The 19,871-nt window shown below is 34.8% G+C and overlaps 2 protein-coding genes and 1 non-coding gene across 4 annotated transcripts; 1 reads left to right on the top strand and 2 right to left on the bottom strand.

Annotated features, from left to right (window-relative positions):
* The first annotated feature begins 44 nt into the window (after nucleotides 1-44).
* LOC117111608 (G patch domain-containing protein 2-like) lies at nucleotides 45-7,996 on the top strand. Its single transcript, XM_033254556.1, has 9 exons — nucleotides 45-196; nucleotides 756-1,612; nucleotides 2,421-2,512; nucleotides 2,978-3,136; nucleotides 3,498-3,583; nucleotides 4,219-4,295; nucleotides 5,326-5,451; nucleotides 5,783-5,931; nucleotides 6,482-7,996. Exons 2-9 carry the CDS (start codon nucleotides 771-773, stop codon nucleotides 6,664-6,666), a joined length of 1,716 nt encoding a protein of 571 aa, XP_033110447.1. The 5' UTR covers nucleotides 45-196; nucleotides 756-770; the 3' UTR covers nucleotides 6,667-7,996.
* LOC117111717 lies at nucleotides 4,639-4,763 on the bottom strand. Its single transcript, XR_004445904.1, has one exon. It is a non-coding gene; the product is annotated as a U6atac minor spliceosomal RNA (small nuclear RNA).
* Nucleotides 7,997-9,180: 1,184 nt separating the features above from the next.
* LOC117111610 (UPF0394 inner membrane protein YeeE-like) lies at nucleotides 9,181-19,541 on the bottom strand. 2 transcript variants are annotated; one of them, XM_033254558.1, is made up of 9 exons: nucleotides 18,760-19,541; nucleotides 17,613-17,853; nucleotides 16,181-16,422; nucleotides 15,740-15,788; nucleotides 15,320-15,419; nucleotides 13,460-13,635; nucleotides 12,009-12,178; nucleotides 11,590-11,741; nucleotides 9,181-11,146 (listed from the first exon to the last, which is right to left on the bottom strand). In XM_033254558.1, exons 2-9 carry the CDS (start codon nucleotides 17,848-17,850, stop codon nucleotides 11,026-11,028), a joined length of 1,248 nt encoding a protein of 415 aa, XP_033110449.1. In that variant the 5' UTR covers nucleotides 17,851-17,853; nucleotides 18,760-19,541; the 3' UTR covers nucleotides 9,181-11,025. The 2 variants fall into 2 exon arrangements, with proteins under 2 accessions (XP_033110449.1, XP_033110448.1); XM_033254557.1 differs by having other exon boundaries at nucleotides 17,613-17,966; nucleotides 18,760-19,324.
* Nucleotides 19,542-19,871: the final 330 nt, after the last annotated feature.

The following is a 19,871-nucleotide window of genomic DNA, read 5'->3' as shown; positions in this document are numbered from 1 at the left end:
CCGTTGAGGGGGCTAGACAGACTGGCGTTGGAATCATGGATCAGGAATGGATCGAGCTGGTTCGTAAAAATCGCTATATTTAACTGTTTCCAACAAATATCTAGGCCTGGGGTCACGTCAAGGCATGGAGAAGATAATCCTTTGAAAATGAGTATTATAAACTGGTCATGTAATTGCTGATGGAAGGATTACTTGGGTAGGAACTAAGTACTAAGTATTGCATCTGTTTTAATGAATTCACATAGAACGAAACTTGTTTAACAAATGTATAACACTACTAACAGGCAGGCTGCGTTTCAATCATAGTTAAGAAGTAAACGTGTGAAGCTCCCGGCGGTAGGTCGTTTGACTGGCCAAATCATGGAATTCGATCCAACTCGGCCACAAGTCAACTCGGCCACAGTCAACTCGGCCACAAGTTAACTCGTTACAATTTTAGCAGCTGTCTCTTATACACATCTAGATGTGTATAAGAGACAGCGCTATCCTTAAGTTTATGTTACTGTGCATTTCCATACAAAAATCAAAATTTAACATAAACTTTATCAAGTTATACCAAACAAAATACATTTGTCTTTAGCTTACATCAATATAATATGTTGAAATAATACGTTCATGAGACCAAAATACACAGCCAAGCCTAATATAATATTTTAAAAGACGATAAATAGTAACGGACTTACTAGATTTTAAACTCACTGACTGTTCACGCAAAACACTGTTAATCTTTCCACCCTCCCTTTTCTGATTTTCAGTAGTTGGAAAAAGTGATGGAAGACTTAGTTCATGATTTAGCAGATGCACTTGACGTCCATGTTACGAATGCCGGACAAGATAACGACGGTCCATCATCAGGTATGACATCACCAAGGCAACTTAAAAGACAGTCTCGTAAACGACGTGGTAGGAAAAGAAGATGTGATCAGAACGCACTATGTGACTGCGGAAATTTGAGTAGTGGGTCTGATTCAAGTTACGACGGGGCTCTGAAAGACTATATGGAAAATATTAAAGCCCAGGAATTATTAAGTGACTCTGCCTCGGACGAAATGGTGGTGGTTCAACGACTGGCTTCATCATTGAATGTGACATCATCAACAAGTAATATATATGGTGAATCGGACTCTGTGACAGAAAACTACATTCATAAAAAACCACATCGTAAGAAAAAACGCATGCGCAGAATGATCATTGATCGCCAAACCAACTGTTTACAAAATGTACCTGTTCAAGATTATGCCCCACAGATTCGTAGAAAAGGAAAATTACGCAAGACAAAGAAAAACGATAATAAAGATAATAGTTCAGTTATAAATTTAAAAGGTAAATTTGGTTACAAAGTGGAAAAGCTAATCAATAATGAAAAAAATAAAGAGGGCAGTGTACAAAACATTGGGGATGGTAATAATGGAGCATCCTGTTCAGGGTGTCCAACCGGAAGTATGTCGGTTGAAGATATAAAATGTGAATCAAACATGATGGATTCATTAGCAGCAGATCAGGAAGATAGCATGGAGGACCTGGGAACACCTACAAGTGCTGGGACAGCTGAAGTGGAGAGCATCCAGGATAGCGATGTAACAATGGAAGCAAAAGACAGGGACACAGAAGAGTAAGTTAGACTTTTTATTAATTAGTTATTTTATTACAGTATTATACTGTAGTGTATATTATAACATTGTTTTTATTGTGCATCCATTAGGCAAAACTTTTTTTATTCCTTGTTTAGCGAATTTTTGGCCAATTAGCGTACCCGCCGCCACGAAAAAGTGAAAATATCAACAACAAAAAATGTTTTTCATTAACTTGGTTACGTCCTCCGTTGCCTTGAAATCTCCAAAGATAAGATATGTATATTTCTTCCTAATTATATAAATTTGAAGCATTTAACCATCCTATTTTACACTCACCAATAAATTTTTATCTTTATTTTCTCCTCCATCTGTATGATTTTGGCAAAACTATTTGCTAAATAAGAAAACACATTTTATTTTTATTCCGCCCTCCTTCGATAGTCTTTTAAAAGAATAAGTACGCGAAACAAGGAATAAAAAAGTCTTGCCTTATTAATAATAATTATATTTGTTTTTATTGGTCTGTTTTTTTGTTGTTACTTTTTGTTGTTGCTAAGTGCTATTATTGTTGGAAGTGGCTACATTGTAAATTGATATACCGTTCTGTTCTTTTCACACACGTAGTAAGAGGGGAGTGACTGTTGGGGTTAATGTGATACTCTCCTTAAAAATCTTCCCATGAAGGTAGTGTCAAAGGAGCATGCACGAAAAATGTTGTTCTGTGTAACAATAGCCAAGCTACAGTATTGAAAGAACGCAGGCTCTGAACAGTTTCATCAATTTTTGCGATTATCCACATTGATATTCCCGTTGCCTAGTAACAAGTGTATACAATATTTTTCACAGGTTTGCAGAAGACTGTTCTGGTCACAGTAGTAGTTTCAGCTCCTCGGATGATGATAACATTGTCATCTTTACAAATGATGAAGGCCGTGAAGGTGAGTTTTGAGGAAAGGAATTTAGTCTGTATCCAGTTTACCCTCCAATGCGAGACCACCTTTAGGACATGAAAATTTGGGGTGGTCTCTGGGTTTGGTTCCCGGGTTTGTTCCCCAATTAGAGGGATAGATTTGTGAAGATTGTTTTTTGGTTCTTGGAAAAAGTTTTCTCGAATTAGAGGGGTCGTGGAACTTTGGGGTCTCCATTGGAGGTGCACTGTAATAGAACCATGATGTTCTGATCCTTCTTGAGACTGATATACTAACATCTCTCAGAGACAATGCCCAAATGAGGAATTTCGTCACAATCATCTTAAATTGATAAAGGTGGTGTTGTGAACACAACTTCTCAATAGTCCGCTCTCTTAACCCTTTTTGCAGTAGTCTGCTCTCTTGACCCTTTTTACAGAATGCTTTTACCTCCACCAAAAGATAATGAATGAATGTTTCTTGTTCTGATGTTAGGAGATGATGAACAAAGTGATTTTTTCTACGAGCCTGGCGCAGTGTATGGAGTCCCTGGAATTATTCCTTGGTGGGAAAAGCAAGTGCATGAGGTTGATTCCAGATTCCAAAATATACTGGAAGGCAGTTTTCCAATGTTGTCAGTTTACTCCCAAAAAGGTTAGCTGTATAACTCCATTGTGTTACTTTTCACTTTTTTCACTAAAAAATTCAAGACAAAAATGATAAAATATAAGACAGAAATCTAAATATGAACATAGCACTGCCCTTAGAATATATGAGTGGAGTTGATTGCACAGGGTGCATTATAGTACATACATAATATGTATAATAAGAGGAACCATGGAACTATACGCACAGTATGATATGATGATTGGTATGATGTTCACTGGGTCTCATGAACCTATCCTATCGTCTACAGCACACAACATGCTACAGCTGATTCTAACTCATTTTCCTAAAAGACACCAAACCAATGCTATTCTTTTACCTAAATACTTTTCTATAATTCTCTTAACAGTAGTCACTGATCAGGCTCGGCATTATGAAAATGGCAGAAATAATTTGAGAGTTAGGGGCTCAAGAAGAAAAAGCAAGGCAAAGAAAGTAAGTCATGAAAGCAACATGGCTATTTTAGCTAAACTGCTGGTAGCCATTGTACGGAAGCTTAAAGTGACCTTCCGCGTTTCCGAATTTCCAAGATAATTATCTTAGAAACATGGAATAAATACTTATGACATCTTTCGAGATAATTTATCTCGGAAAGACGGATTTCTGAGATAATTTATCTTGGAAAGACGGAATTTTGTGTGTGCTGAACCATCTTTTCAGATTATTGGTCCCTGGTTCAATTCCATTCTCTGCTATCTCTCCTTGAGTCTTTCAGCTGGAGGTGTTACAATAGTGCATCGTCTTTCAAAACTAAAGTGCCTTTGAGCACTTTATAAATCTTATTATTGCTATTGGTCCAGTTATTCAATATGGCCATTATGTGTTAAAAACGTAGTACACTTTTGAGAAGATTGTCTAAATCTTTAAATTTGAAATCAGCCAATTTAAGTTAAATAATTATAAAAACAATATAATTATATAGATATGTTCAAACAAGCATCTTAGTTTTAACTACATTTTTGACAATTTAAAAATATTATGCAATTTATATATTTTAATTTTAGTTAAATATTGTATTAAATGCTTTTATGTGGTGTGTTAGTAAAAAATGCTGTTATTTTTATTTTCAGCAAAAGAAACCTAACTCTTTCCTACATGATGTTAATCAAAAATTAATACGTTTTCTGAAGAATCCACATGAAGAAGAGTGAGTAAAATTGACATGATGTTTCAAAATGCAACACAATTAAAACCGTTGTTGGGAGAAGTAGAGTTGCGGTTGTTTTCTGGAGTAAAAACGATGAGGGTTGTCATTAGATGAGTTATTAGATTAACAGTTTTTTGATAATTTTATTATCAACATGATTGTGCTTTGATGTAGGTGATCTCTCTCAGTTGGTCAGAATTGGAGAGGTACTTTTCTACAATATATATCTTTGATTGGTCATGTATAGAGACATCTATTTTGGTGGAAAACTTATTTGTTAAGGATTTCTTTTTGATGATCCAAAAAAAATATTTGAATAAATACGTTAACTTACGTTTTATTCTCAAAAACGTGGTTAAATGCCACAAAGTAGGCGGCAATGCCTTTACCATTTTTGTGTTAAACACCGTACAGTGTCTTCCGTCCTTGACAAGGGGAGTGCTAACCTGCTCTCCTTTCTTACAACAAAGGAAGAAGAAAGAAGATTAGCACTCCCTTGACAAGGATCATCAAAAAGAAATTCTTAACAAATACAGTCTAGAGATCCAAATGAATCTCTTCACTAATGTAAGAAAACATATTGTGGGGGCGGATTTGGGGGGGTGCCCAGCCCGGCCCTGGTCCCCCCTTTTGGGAGGTAAAAAGAAGAAAAAAAAGAAAGAAATTGAAAAAAATATAAGCCCAGAAGGCCTCAAATGTTATTTTCTGGCGTCTAGAACACAAAAATTTTGCGGGGGAATGCCCCCGGACCCCCTAGGACAGTGCTGTCTCGATTGGCCCAACTTTAGGCCCCCTTTCGGCCCTTCCCCCTTTTTGGACATCTCTGGATCCGCGCCTGTATTGACAGAGAGAATGTCAAAAGGAATCTCGGTTGATGATGCTTACCTGTGTGTTGTAGACAAAGCTGATACTTAGGTGGTGGCACACATTGTTAAAGAAGATATTGGATTAATACTAGTATTTAACTTGAATATGATGATATCAACCCATATTTATGTTCTACCATTTTGTATGTTTCTCTATTGGATAGGTTGTTATTAGTACCCATGAAAAAGAAGACACGTATTCAGGTCGGACAACTTGCTTCATTATATAATCTAGATATGAGGAATGAATGGACAACTAAAAAGTGCTCTCCAACACTTATTAAGACAAGGTAAATACACTTAATTAATAGAATCAAATTTAATTGCAGTACTAGACAACAGAAATATTAATTTTATAAGAATTTTGGAATTTCTGTAAGAATTTGTTTTCAATTAAATATTCATGTGAATGTTCAAATTTCTTGCTACTATCTTTCTGCTGAACATTCCTGAAGTTTAATTGACGAGTCCTCTCAAAGTGGTTGCTGTGGCACAGATGCTCTTAGTGTGGTCTCTTCTATTATTTCCAAAGGGTGTATATTTTAAATTGTTAGATTTTGATGATAATAGAAAATCTCAACAACAGTGTCTTACCATGTACCTGTTTTCGTTTTTTATCAGAAATACCTACCTCGTAGATCAAGAGTCTGTAGATGAATTCTTACTTGCAGTAGCATCCTCTAGCAATGGCAAGGTCAAACATTACCCCCCATTTCTTGACCCCAAAAGAAGGAGAAAGACTCCACCTCCAGCCACTCCATTCCAAGAAGGTAAAACATTAATTAATTTATTGATTTCTTAGTATTGTTATTACATGCATAAAATATTCCTTTAATGTTTCATGGCGAATATTAACATTAATGATACTTAACCTTTCAATACACTATGGATTGAAATAGGAAGGGAAAGGTGCTATATAAATTCTATATAACATAAGACACAACATTATTTCTGTATATTTTACCCAGTTTGTTATGGAGGCTCAATCCCCCTGTAAACAGTAGAAGAATGTTGTGCATTGTAGGCAGTGTACACCTTAGTTGTTGTTACAACTGTATTTTAAGCCTTGCTTCAACAAAATTACTATGATACTGCCGACAGCTATCAGCAATGATCATTGGTTGGTTGACTTGAGAGCCTTCCTGATTACATAAGGGTACAGTTACACAGTTTAGGGATTGCAGTAAAAACACTGTAGCGACATTGTAGCGATTTTATGAACAACAGGCTAGATAGCGTTGCCTAATTATTCAATTACGAACCACTATTTCTTTCTTGAATATACTTATTTGAATGATTTTTAAAATCTTGCCTCCTTAGGTTATGTTGATAGGTATTCGAATCCTGTACCGACTTCCAACGTCGGATATCAGATGCTCGAGAGCATGGGATGGAAACCTGGTTCAGGACTTGGAGCTAGTGGCTCTGGCATCAAAGAACCTATTAGGGCATTTCAGAGGCAGAAAAACAAGGGCCTAGGATATGATAAATTGCTTTCAAAATAGAAGGTTGGTTGTTCCTATACAAATATTATTTTGAAAATATAATTTTAAAGTAAACCTAACAAATATGAACTCTATATCAATAATATTGACAGAAATATTATTTTTAATGAAATATATACCAAAATATATTTTCATCAAAAACAAATGTGTGTAATATGTTTAGGTGAATGCTTTTGGATAATAACGTTTTGTCAAAATTCATCATAGATACATTTTCAAATTGAAATAAATTTCACTGCAGAACCTTGCTCAGGCTATTAACAGTTTTTATATTGTTTAGAAATACAACAACTCCTGTATAAAAGTCATAAAATTTCAAACTTGTTCATTAAAATATTGTTGGGTATACTGTATACTGAAATTGAATTTTTCTGATTCCAAGATGGTGCTTTGAATTAAACTGCTAATTAATAATGGCAGCAATTTTTAATCAAAAATGTAAAAAAAAAAAAAAAATCTTTGAGAGATTTGAAGTGGCAGAGAGAGGGGAACAAAAAGAGTGGGAGGAAAAAAGAGTGAAATGGTGGCTGAATAACAATCTGTTTTGCTGCTCAGATTTTAATCTTAGATTGAAAATTTTTTGTAAAATGTCTTAGGTTTTTCAAAATTGTGTTAATAATAAAGTTTTAACTATGTTTTTAATGCAATCATGGTAAAACAGTGTACATAACACAGAATTAGCATGTACTTTTGATTAGGAATTTGAAGTACTTTATAAATATGTGAATAATTGCAGGGTATATTGGTAGGCCTGCCCTACTAAATTTCAATGAACTTTGTATTGTTTTTAAAAACTATTATTTCAAATTTTCTACATCATTTTGATTAGTCATCAGAAAAGTAAGAAAAAATAAAATTCTTGACTTAGTGCACAATTTCTTGCATAATACTTATCAATGTGAGTGACCTCAATAGGACTTGACCTTCATTGTGGCACTATGTACTAAACTAGATTTCACCAATTAAATATCTTCTATTGTTAAGAGTATATTTACCACCTGATGATTAACCATTCGGGGATTAATTTTTTCAGAAAAACAATAAAATAAAATTGATTAAAATTATGATATTAAGGAATATTAATTATAGTTTTATTATTTAATATATGTCTCCCTCTGTAAACCTCTAGAATTTAGTGTCTTTAAGATTTATTATATTATTTTTCTAAATTGAAACCAAAACTGCCAAAGACCATGTACTGTAAAACCCAGCCTCAAGTGTGGTGTATAATTAGATCAAGACTGGTACTATTGTTTTATTATCATAATTTAATCATAATAATTGTAATAATGATGATAATATCATTAAATGAAAAAAAAACACTACATTACATATTTCTTCCCCTTTACAATCCATTTGAGTTTAATCATTCTCAAACTTAATATAGAATTTACTGGTTAACATGTATGCTGGTGAAAAGAAACAGTTTGAGTTGCGTTGCTTAATTTGTATATTAATAATGTAATTTATTTTTTTTAATTGACTACTAAAGCTACATTTATGCTAGACACGATTACAACACGACGACAAAACGATACAGATTCCCGCAGTGTTGAAGAATACAAACTGCGCGATATGTTGTTGTGTCGTTATCGTGTCTAGTGTAAATCTAGCTTAAGCCTGTTCACACTATCAAAAACTGTTCCATGCCCATATATAGTCATGATGTGCCCATATATAGTCATTATGTGCCCATATATAGTCATGATGTGCCTAAATATGATCATGATGTGCCCATATATAGTCATGATGTGCCTAAATATGATCATGATGTGATGTCATCAGGCGAGACTTGCTTTATACGTTGTTTCGCGAACATATTTTTAAAAAATAGTCAGAGGAGGGCGAAACAATAATACAAAATAAAATATTGTTTTCTTATTTAGCAAATAGTTTTTCCAAAAGCATCCAGGCGGAGGAGAAAATAAAAATAAAATGTTATTGGTTAATGTAAACAGTGTAGTAATGTGAAGGTTAAATGTTTTAAATTGATATAATTAGGAAGAAATATACATATCATATTTTTTTGGATTTCAAGGAAACGGCAGGCGTATTAAAAATAAAGAAAAAGTTTTTTTTTTTTCTGAAATTTCCATTTTTTGTGGCAGTGGGTGCGCTAAATGACCAAATTTTGTATTGGAAATCCTCATTATTGGCGGGCGGTGGGTTCGCTAAACAAGGTATAAACAAGTTTAGCCATAGGCCAGGACAGGCCAAGTCAGGCTGGGACGGGCTAGGCTTGGCCTGGCCCAGCTATGCTAGGCTTAGCCATAGGCCAGGACAGGCCAAGTCAGGCTGGGCTGGGACGGGCTAGGCTTGGCCTGGCCCAGCTATGCTAGGCTTAGCCCAGCCCTAATGGCGTGTCACATGTTTTTGTCAAATAAAATTTGATAGCCTGGACAGGTCTTTAGTCATTACTCTGTTTATACTCTTTACTCTTCTTATTTTACTGGCTTATATGTTTTTGTAGTAAAAAAAAGACTAGTACATCAGCAAAAAAACATTTTTTTTATCTGTCTTATTGGAATTTTATACGATGTTTGTGTTTAAAAATTTTTTTTTTTATAGATAATACAGTATAAATTATCTATAGTAATCCACGATATAGTTTGACTGGAACCACAAATGTATTTTTTGTAGAATACTTAAATTTAAACCAATTAAATGTATATGTACTGCTACAATCAATAAAAAAATTCTACAATCAACACCTAGTGTAAATACCTACAGTAATTAAATTATTTTGAAGACACAATGTATTATAACTGTGGGTCACTGTACTAAGTATCCTTAGTGTGTGCACTTTTCCTGTATACTTCCATTGATAAAGGAACAATATGACTACATTCAGCAGGAAACCACCTCCAATTTAAACGTTATCAATCATCGCAAAGTAAAGAAATCTGATTATTACAAGGAAGCATTGGTCTAAACAAGGCAATGGTTGTATTGCAAAACACTTTCATTTTCCCATTGATTTTGCTTTGTCACTTTAACCAATTTAATAAGTGTATAAGATGAACAGCGTCTTTTTTCTCATTACTTATCCTTACCACTGTTATTACACATGTATGATATTTGTTCCAACCCCTTTACATTCAAACAAGATAATATAATACATACAATGCACACCATTATGTTGGGATTCAATATTTCGACATTAATTATATCATCAGGAATTTAAACAACACTTTTAAAACAGAGGCATGCACTAAAGTGACAAACATAAAATGAAACCCATAACATAAATAAAAGATGTTAAAATATTTCCTTGAAGTTATATACTGTACATATTTATACATTTGATCACCAAAAACTGCAGTTAAAATATATGACTATTAAGATTTATATTTATAATGGTGTGAAAAAAGATAAAAATTAATATTAGGACTTCACAAAAAAAAAAACCAAAAAAACCAAAAAAACCAAAAAGACACTTCATTTAAAACTAATTCAAAAGTCATAGTAGGCCTACACATAGTTAGAAATTAGGTAGAATAGTTAAAATGGAAATAGATTTGTATACAGAAGTAAAAATGATTTTGAAATATCAATGATGACAGCATTTATTGTTTTGATAATTTAATGACTTTTTTAAAGTAACACGTTCAATACAACTTTCACAAAAGGTGTCCAATATAGATCTGATGCCTTCACGCTGTCTCTGACATGCGCACATTTCGGTATTGCCGAGTGACATCAGCCTTGCATGTAGGTTGCATTCTTAAAAATGCTCATATATTTCAAGATACTGACTAAGTATATGTTATATTTCCTTGAAATCCTGCATTCAAATTTCATAAGATACAAATGCAGAATATATTCAAATCCATTATTACATAGGCACACAATCCATCTGTGTTTCCTGACCATTAAAATAATAATCCCCATCAGTTATGCTCTGTATATATGTGCTAATCTGTTCAAGTGCCAGGAATTTGACTAATCCCATCTGAGAGTTTACCAGTAGTTCACTAATGTTTTTAATGATGGTCTTTTTTCTTAATCCGCTCCAGTGTAGAGTCTTTGATGACAAATCCTGCTCCATTGAGTAAGGAAGTTGGTTCACTCGTTCTGCTTCAGGGTAATCAAATTACTGTATATAATATCAGTATAAATCTACTGATTAATTACGATACTTTTGAAATAAGTCCATCGTTTTGCACGTAAATCCTACAGTTTGTTTCCTTCCAAGTTTGTAATTGCATTTTAAACTATGTACAAGAGCAGCTTTTTGGAGAACCAGGCACACAAAGGGCACTATTTTTTACCAACTGTACTATGCTGCTCTCTGCTTTACTGTAAAGTCATTATAATACTTCAGTAATATTGTTCACATTAATGGATTTTGCAGATTCATTATTGCATGTAACCAAAGACATCCATGATGGCTGCTGTCGCCATGCCACCGGCAAACATTGCGGGTACGGCTACGAAGGACAAGAAGTTGAGTGTTCCTAGTCCTGATAATCCATGCCCACTGTAAAGAAGTACAACAAGTATTAATTGTCTAATTGCATGGGAATCTTTTAAACCACAAATAATTACTCATTTGTGATTGTTAATGAGGATTGGTCAACACAGCAGAAAATAATTGCCTTTAGGCCAGTCACACACTGTATTACTGACCAAAGACTCTACATTATCTCCACCATGTTGTGTTAGTGCTTAACGGTATGACGCCATCAACAAGTTCAATTTCAGTTTATATTCTCATGTTCAAAATAAACAGTCAACATAATAATGATAACAGTTTATATTATGACTTAAAATAGAAAAATATCCTGTAAAAAAAATAATAAATAACAAGTTATATTATAAATTGTTTTCATTAAATAATAATAACAGTTTATATTATGACTTAGCCTCCAAATACACCATATTCAAATGATTAAAAACATGTAAAGTAGAGGGCAGTATTACCTTGTACAGCCTCCAGCAAGTCGTGCACCGAATACCATGAGGATACCTCCGACAAATGCGTCCACAGCACTGACACTTTCTGCGCTGCCAAGCGTATCTGATAGATACGCTGAAATGAATCCACCTAATATGGCAGATGTTACGTAGAATACCTGTAAAATATTTAAGTTTATATCATTTACAGTAATTGTCATAATAATGTTTAATAAATAAACATATTGTTATTTTATTTATTATATTATTAATGTATTAAGTATTATTATTACACCTTGTGGGGGTGGGGAGGAGGGATGGAAAAACATACATAGATAAAGTGTGTGGCCCGAGGGCACAAGGTAACGTCTAACATGAGATTTGAACCCCGAGAGTTTGAATCATAACCACTGCACCATTTACTTCTAAGTTGACATTATCCTCACCTGCCACCAGTTATCCATTCCACTGCTGAATTTTGCCAAATACGGTGACCACCTGCTGAGCCCGTCATGCGAGAAGGCCTGCGACACCATTGTACAGTAACTGCTACTGCCACCAAGTGTGTCCTCCACAGCAAGAATGATGGGAATTTGAAGCAGACCAACCAACGCACCTATCATAAAGATACAAACATTTTAATTGATCATTAATGTGGGAGATTGTGGCACAGTGGAATGGCTTTGGCTTCTAATTGAAAAAGTGTGGGTTCGAATCATATTGTGATAATTAGCTTAAAAAAGCCCGCAATTTCTCAGTCTTTTCCCCCTGGACCCCACCAGGGCGTTTTACCCATACACACTGCTGGTCTCCCATGGACATTTTTAGACCCCTGTCGGATAGTTTATCACCCATGTTTATGATTAATAATGTATGTGATTTGTTGCTTTTCTCTTTATCGTTCTACCTTAAATACATTGTTTCGAAAGTCCAAAGGTTTTAAATATTTACATTAATGCTACTGTTCCATTTTATAACACTTGGCCATCATTTGCAGATACTGATTGATACTGGTTGGCTTTACCACTAACAATGATTCATACAGTGAGGGAGATTATGTACATATTAAATTAGGTTATTTATTGTACTGCATTTTCTATAGGTAGCAAATTGCTTATCCACATGTTATTGTATTCAAGTATAATTATTATATCTGCATGATTGAACACTACAAAGTTCATGCAACCTGAGATTTGAGGGGGTTTGTGATTTTATAAGTACTGTGTCCTTCATATAATACAATGCAAGAATACCTGAGTCAATTGTGTAAAGTTAGTATAAACATACCAAGGTTTTTAGGGTATTGTGCAACAATGGAAACCTATTAATGTGGGTAGTGAGACTCGGCTGCACACCAACAAACTTGTTTCCCCCAAATTCTGATTGTAGGGATTTTCTTGTCACGATATCAGGATTTTTGCATTTCGAAATTATAGCAAAAAATGGTAATGGTAAACATCTAAATGAATTATTTTGGTCTGTGCTTCATTTGACCTTTTTAAATTATAGAATGCAGTGTAGGAGGGAAGGTTACATTATTATAAGTGCATGCTTTAACTAGAAATATTTTCTTCATTCTTATTTTCAATGGAAGGCAAATTGAAGGTTGATGTGGATGATAAGGTCACAAATATTTTTGTGCTGTCCAAGCACCGTAACACTTGGCATTAACTGTTTGTTGCTTGGAAATTCATGCTTAAAAAGTGAAAGATGGCATTTCAAACATCATACAAGTATTCTGGGCTTTTTGTGTTAAAAAAAAAAATAAAAAAATATCCCCACCAAAAAAAAAACAAACAAACAAAAAAAAACGATGGCCCTAGTTTTTTAAATGTTGGGTTGGTCGGGATTGGGCAGTGCATCATATTTCTAAAGATTCAGGTGCAGACAACTTTACCACATAAATATGAAGGCCAGGCTCTAAGATGAAGTATTGTTACACCAGGAGTTTGTGGGCTGGTCAACTCTGATGTCCACGGGAAACAGTACTCCACCAGAGCGACGATTGTCATCAGCATCGCTGCCAACGGTAACGCAATTTTAATGTACTTCATATTAAAATATTTTTCTAATCTGTAACAAAATTAAGAAAAAACTTATTATTAATCACAACACATTATGATGATGGTGTTGAAAGGTCAGATGAGAGGAGGACTAAATTCTTCAGATGTAAACTTGCAGGTGTAAATATTTGTTTGGTTTGTGTACACAAGTAGTTAGAGTAAGATAATGTGTTATCTTAGCTCCTTCAAGCTTGTAGAGGTCATAACATGGATACTGGTCAGTTTTGTAGACTATTAAGTTTGACCACATGTAGTGAAACTAAAAAAAGCAAGCAAGCACTATACTAGGCCTCCAGACGGTACTGAAATTGTCATGGGAAAAGTTGAAAAGGCATTTGGGCCAAGGGTACAAAAGGTGCAGAATCGTAACAGATATGATAAGTGGAAATTTGGAATGAAAGCTTAGGTTCTCGCCTTGCAATCCTAATTGTCATAGGTTCTAATCCTGACAAAGTCATTATTTTTCTCAACAAAAACGACTCGCCTCCCAAAGAAGTAGTGGTGCCAGTGGTGAAATTTTCTCCGTATGGAAATGTGTTTATTGTACTGTATAGCATCGAGAATTCTATGGCCAGCTTCCTGACACATTATTACCTCTATTAAGTATAATGATGTAAACATACACTGTAGGTAAAAGGTTTGAGAGCCGATCTTGAAATGTGTGATAAGTGTGCTTGTCAGTGGCGTAGCTACGGCCAGTGCAGCCAGTGCAAAAAGTTGAAAAGGCATTTGGGCCAAGGGTACAAAAGGTGCAGAATCGTAACAGATATGATAAGTGGAAATTTGGAATGAAAGCTTAGGTTCTCGCCTTGCAATCCTAATTGTCATAGGTTCTAATCCTGACAAAGTCATTATTTTTCTCAACAAAAACGACTCGCCTCCCAAAGAAGTAGTGGTGCCAGTGGTGAAATTTTCTCCGTATGGAAATGTGTTTATTGTACTGTATAGCATCGAGAATTCTATGGCCAGCTTCCTGACACATTATTACCTCTATTAAGTATAATGATGTAAACATACACTGTAGGTAAAAGGTTTGATAGCCGATCTTGAAATGTGTGATAAGTGTGCTTGTCAGTGACGTAGCTACGGGCAATGCAGCCAGTGTAAAGCGCTGACCTATGCATAGTCCATTTCCGGCCATCTAGAGACGCTGTAATCATACAATTTTGTACCTCAGCCCCAACCATGGTAGGGCTGAGGTGGTCTTCATTCTTCACCTGTGAAAATCCCTCCCTGGGCCCTCTATTTACAATTCTGTGATCCGCCACTGCAATTGTTTAATTTTACTTGCCATCAAATTTTCCTGATTAGTTTAGAACAGCTGCTGAGACCGAATATGCCCCTCTTAAAATAGTTACGATTTCATTAGTATTTATTACTAAATACTAATGAAATCGTAAGTATTTATTACTAACCCATGCCTTTAGGTGTAGTGGGTAAAAGAAGCAATTCTTAGATGAATTTTCTTTAGGGAATTCCCCTATCACATCAAAGGACCCGCAATTATCTTGCACGGGGCCTGTTCACACCTAGCTACGCCGCTAGTGCTTATCTACAGTTTGCATTTCATTTATATTTTGTGTAGCTCTCGCGGTGGAATGGGTGGGATTGGAGCTTCGTCCTTTAGTGTATGAATTAATCTTCCTATATCATTCATAGATTTAAATGGCAGAATTGATGGGAAAATAACTTACGTGTAGGTTTTGAAATTTGCAGGTGTCATATAACTCATAATAGAAGACTCAAACAATCCAAATATCAAGGCTCCGACTAAACATCCAATAAATGTTGTTCCTTTTTAAAAATTAATATAATTATAATACAATTATAGATCTAATGATTGCTTAGTATAATAAGTATGTTTGCTTAGGCCTACTCCTATTTGCTGTATAGAAATATAAACATAACATAAAAAATAGGTAAATAATAACAATGTTCAGCTGTTGAAATGTGCCTCATGATAATGTATAAAAGTTCTTGAAGAGCACAAGCTCGAAAGCTAGAATAAAGTGATTATGTTTTGTTATACATCATAGCCTTCAAATATTTCTTCCGTTATTTTATTTTATCATTATTCCGATTTTTGTGATGGGATTGAGGGAAGTGGTTCATACCTGCATTGTTCACTCCTGATCCGACTTGAATAAGCACATTTCCTGGGCACTAATAAAAACATGAATACAGTAACACGTCAAGTTGACCAAATATTTTTAAGCAGGCGATCTACGTTTAAAAGCTTTAATTTAATATTCAACAAAGTTCTTTGATCTTTTCTTCATTTCAAGAGGTTGGAGTCATTTTTAAAGGTTATTTATATTTTAAACCTATTGGTTTCTTTTTATTTAACATTAAAATTACATAACAAATATACCTAAAGCTGTAACAGTACCATGTAGACGTCCTTCCAAAAGATCGAACCACCTGACCGTGACCCATAAAAAAAAATCACTGACTAAAGTATATTGAAATGACTACATCGAGATTTCAGAACAACACCCACAGGCAGACATTTCAAAATCTATCTTTTTGAGATTTAAGTTTTTGAATTGACTTACTCCTCCAGATAACGTCATACCCACTCCTAGAAGTGCTCCACCTAGACCTGTATCGGTGATACTTTTGGAGAAAACTCCAGACAGGTAGTTTCGACTAGCTGTTTGGAATGACATTTTGAAGACTGGTATGATGGACATTACAGAAAAGCAAATTAAACTGGAAGCAACTGCTGACAAAAACATCTTCATCATAACAAACTTCTTAAATTGCATCTGTTGCCTGATCAGCCACGGTTCAAATACTAAAATGAAACATTACAAATACTGTAGTAGTTTGTTATTGTGAAAAAACGAAGTGTCCACTGGATTTGAATCCAAGGCACTACAATTACTATTTGGTTGTTTTAACACCTGGACTATCATGCTATTTGTAGAATAGGACGTAAGTGCTAAGCGCAGTGGTGGTGCACTTGCGCGTAAAATCTCGTACGTATGTACGGAAGAATAATCGTTTCTCAAATTATGATGAAAATACGAATTAGTTTTGTTCCGCGGAAGTCCTACATTCGGGATCAAGGAACAGAGCAAAGTATAGTATGTGAACCGTCTGATGTACATTTTTATCAGTATGAAGAAATGTAATACCGTGGGCTCCTCTTGTAAGCTGCATCCATCCCTCCATAAGGAGTATTTTCGCAACTTAAAAGCATGTGCGGTGCGGGAAACAAAATCTACCAGAGTGGAGTGGGCTCACCCACTATATTACGTGAATAAGTGGGACTGACAGTTTATTATTAGGTTTTCTCTTGGATACCTTCTTCCAACCCTCAAGTTCATCTGTAGTGACATGACGCTAATTGAATAAGATTTCCTCGTATCGGGAGCAAGTTCAAGTACGCACCCCTGCTATGGGATGCCGCGTCGCCATGGATATAATTCATGTCTTGAATATTGTTTGTTTTTCCTACATATTTATTGAGATTCAATTTCCTCTCAATTTTTGCAAAGTTATGTTTTTTTTGTGAAAGGGTCACGGTTTCTGTTTCTTTCTGGAATTTATCGCAGACATAGGCCTATAACTCCGTTTCGTTTTGTACTAATTCAACGCCATTAACCGGCCCCTTATGCAATAGTTGCCCGTTAAATGGTATCCAAGGCCTAGTTTATGGTGAAGGTTAAAGTTGGACATGATAATTTTCATGATATATTTGATAACGATCATGTTGGACAAACAAAATTATAATCATCTTCGATAATTAAGGTCTAGCATTATCGTCATCTCTCCTGCCACTGTCGTCATCGTTATCATCATCAGTATCGTCATAATTATCATCCTTATTATAATCATCATCATTTCCGTACTTCATGTCCTTTAAGTTGTACATTATTCTAGTAAACAAATGAGAAATATTTTGCAAAAAAAAAATTTAAAAATGGAGGAAATGAAATGGCGTCTTTCAAATTTTGAAATTAAACTATTTAAATAAAGTACCTCTTCCCTTTTCCATCGCAAATCCAAAAACTATTCCCGCCAATGCGCACACCAGTAACTGAGCCGATTTTCTCCACCATGTCGTCTGCTTGTTGATAATTAATGCTTCGTCCAAGACGTCGCTCTCCAGTACACTCGGCACCCCATTACTATTCGGATCTTCACTGGTCACACGGGAATACATATGCTGATCTGAACTTTTGTCAGTACTTCTGGCTCTTGTGGTCATGTTAGCCATCGCCTGTGGGTGGGTTAACTCCTCTGAGTCCGTTATTTTGAGGATACAATGACGTCACTAAGAGGTAGGCATATATCTACTAGCCAGAGTCCTACAGCAACGAACGTATTTTCCACCTACCAAGACCCACGTATTAAACAATAATACATTTATTTATTGATCAAATACGCAATTTAACTAGATTAAAAATTAAAAAATAATAATATTTACTACATACAGTATCGCATAGTCTAATATATATTATCACCACAAAAAGAGATCATATTAAAAATGTATTAAAATATAATAGGGCTTACCAGGCCCAAATTAATAATAATATACTCAATATGAAAATTTTTAACATTTTCGATTGAATGAACAAAAAAAATAATTCTATACATTTAAAAATAGGACTGTAAATATAATATTACTCACTGTAAATATGTAAATAGGCCTACTTAATATTTATGTAGGCCGCGCCAGCTTTTCATAATGCTCAATAAAATTTATACAATTTATGGCATAAGCCTACCATGCATACTACCAGTATTTAACTATAGATTATTTGACATTGATATGCTTCGAACCAAATTCAGCCAGACCAAAAAATCTATAGAATTGAAAATGAATTGCACCTGTTATTAGTCTTACAATCAATTTTTATTGTTATAATTGTTAAATTATCAACGGCTATACAACGTGGTGATGATAAAATTGAAAATCGATACGAGTTCACTTATCATGGCTACAGTATTACAGGTTATCATAATTATGCTACATACACTGAAAAATGACGAATGTTTTATCATGGAGGAAATAGAAACTATTTCCTCCATGGTTTTATAGTCAATAACAGTTAGGTCTTCATTTCTCAAGCTATTATGCTCGTTCTAATTCGATGGGACACTATAGGCTATAATTGCAACTTACAATATAGATTTCTCGCACGGCGTGAATAAAGCGTCTCTGTGTGCAGTAACAACAAAGTAACAGCCAGAGTAGTAATGTAGGCTAGTTAGAATAGTAGCAGCAACTTAACTCCACCGTTGTACAATGCCTACCCAATGTGAGCAGAAAAAACGTAAATATCGTATTAAACTTTTCCTAAGAATGACTTGTTGGCAAGTATAATTCCATGTTCAAGAAAGTTATATTCTTTAAGCATGCGCAGTATTCAATCGATTCACACGTTCGCGGCTCTCCTGTTGTTTCCCGTGCGTCATGCCAACTCTTCTACTACCAGCCGTATGTTTTCTTTTTTCTTGTATGTTCAAAACTGGTTTTAAGTGGAACGCTGTAATCCATGCGCGGTCTCCTTTTTGTAGAATTCAGTTCGTTCAATCCTATTAGAGTAAGCCTCTCTGCACGATTGCTTAGACGTTGTATCAGTTCCTCGAAGCGTAGCAAAGTTGTTCAGATATTGTACCAGTTCCCCGAAGCGTAGCGTTTGTTCAGAAATCATTGCCACAGAACACTGATCGTATTTCGTCATTCACAATCACCACCTGAACACCCAGTCACGGTCAAAATACTTCGAAAAAACGACGTTATCTCTCTCTCTGTATTTTAAACTGAGCGATTTGCAAACTCAGGATATGCACCAACATTACCTTTGGCGACAAATAAAGACAATTATAAGTGAAAACGAAAACATTGGTCACCAACAAAAACACCATTAAACGAGGACACCCGTTATTAAATTATCCGGTTTCATATTCTCCGTTTTTCTCTCATCACAACATTCATTATTCATTTTTAACATAATGATTACGGTAACTGTTTTTCTAGGAAGAAAAATCCAGTAATCCAAAAACTTATTGACATCATCAATTTACAATCATTACACAGCAGACTACACAAAAGCATAAATTACATTAAAAAAATTAAAAAAATTAAAAAATCATGATCGTATGGCGAACGTAAAACGTGCGACACAGCTTCCTCGTATCGACATAGTTGGAAACATGTATTTTACTACAGTCACATATTTATTCAGTCATTAGGCCTAATGAATACATTATGTATATTTTTATCCCGTTAAT

Source organism: Anneissia japonica, unplaced genomic scaffold (genome assembly GCF_011630105.1).
Source record: "Anneissia japonica isolate Jap-2015-1 unplaced genomic scaffold, ASM1163010v1 scaffold287923_len1623670_cov205, whole genome shotgun sequence".
NCBI lineage: Eukaryota > Metazoa > Echinodermata > Crinoidea > Comatulida > Comatulidae > Anneissia > Anneissia japonica.
Note: the sequence above shows the minus strand (reverse complement) of the source record. Positions and strands in the feature narration are given on the sequence as shown.

Bases quoted from the DNA above. Each gene is read 5' to 3' on its own strand.
- LOC117111608 (XM_033254556.1), top strand. From the start codon at position 771: ATGGAAGACTTAGTTCATGATTTAGCAGATGCACTTGACGTCCATGTT. The intron at 1,613-2,420 runs GTAAGTTAGACT...TATTTTTCACAG, and splicing joins AAAGACAGGGACACAGAAGA to GTTTGCAGAAGACTGTTCTG. The intron at 4,296-5,325 runs GTGAGTAAAATT...TCTATTGGATAG, and splicing joins AAGAATCCACATGAAGAAGA to GTTGTTATTAGTACCCATGA.
- LOC117111610 (XM_033254558.1), bottom strand. From the start codon at position 17,850: ATGGCTAACATGACCACAAGAGCCAGAAGTACTGACAAAAGTTCAGAT. The intron at 12,179-13,459 runs GTAAAGTTGTCT...TCTTTATGATAG, and splicing joins CTGGCCTTCATATTTATGTG to GTGCGTTGGTTGGTCTGCTT. The intron at 11,147-11,589 runs GTAATACTGCCC...ACTTCTTTACAG, and splicing joins CTTGCTGGAGGCTGTACAAG to TGGGCATGGATTATCAGGAC.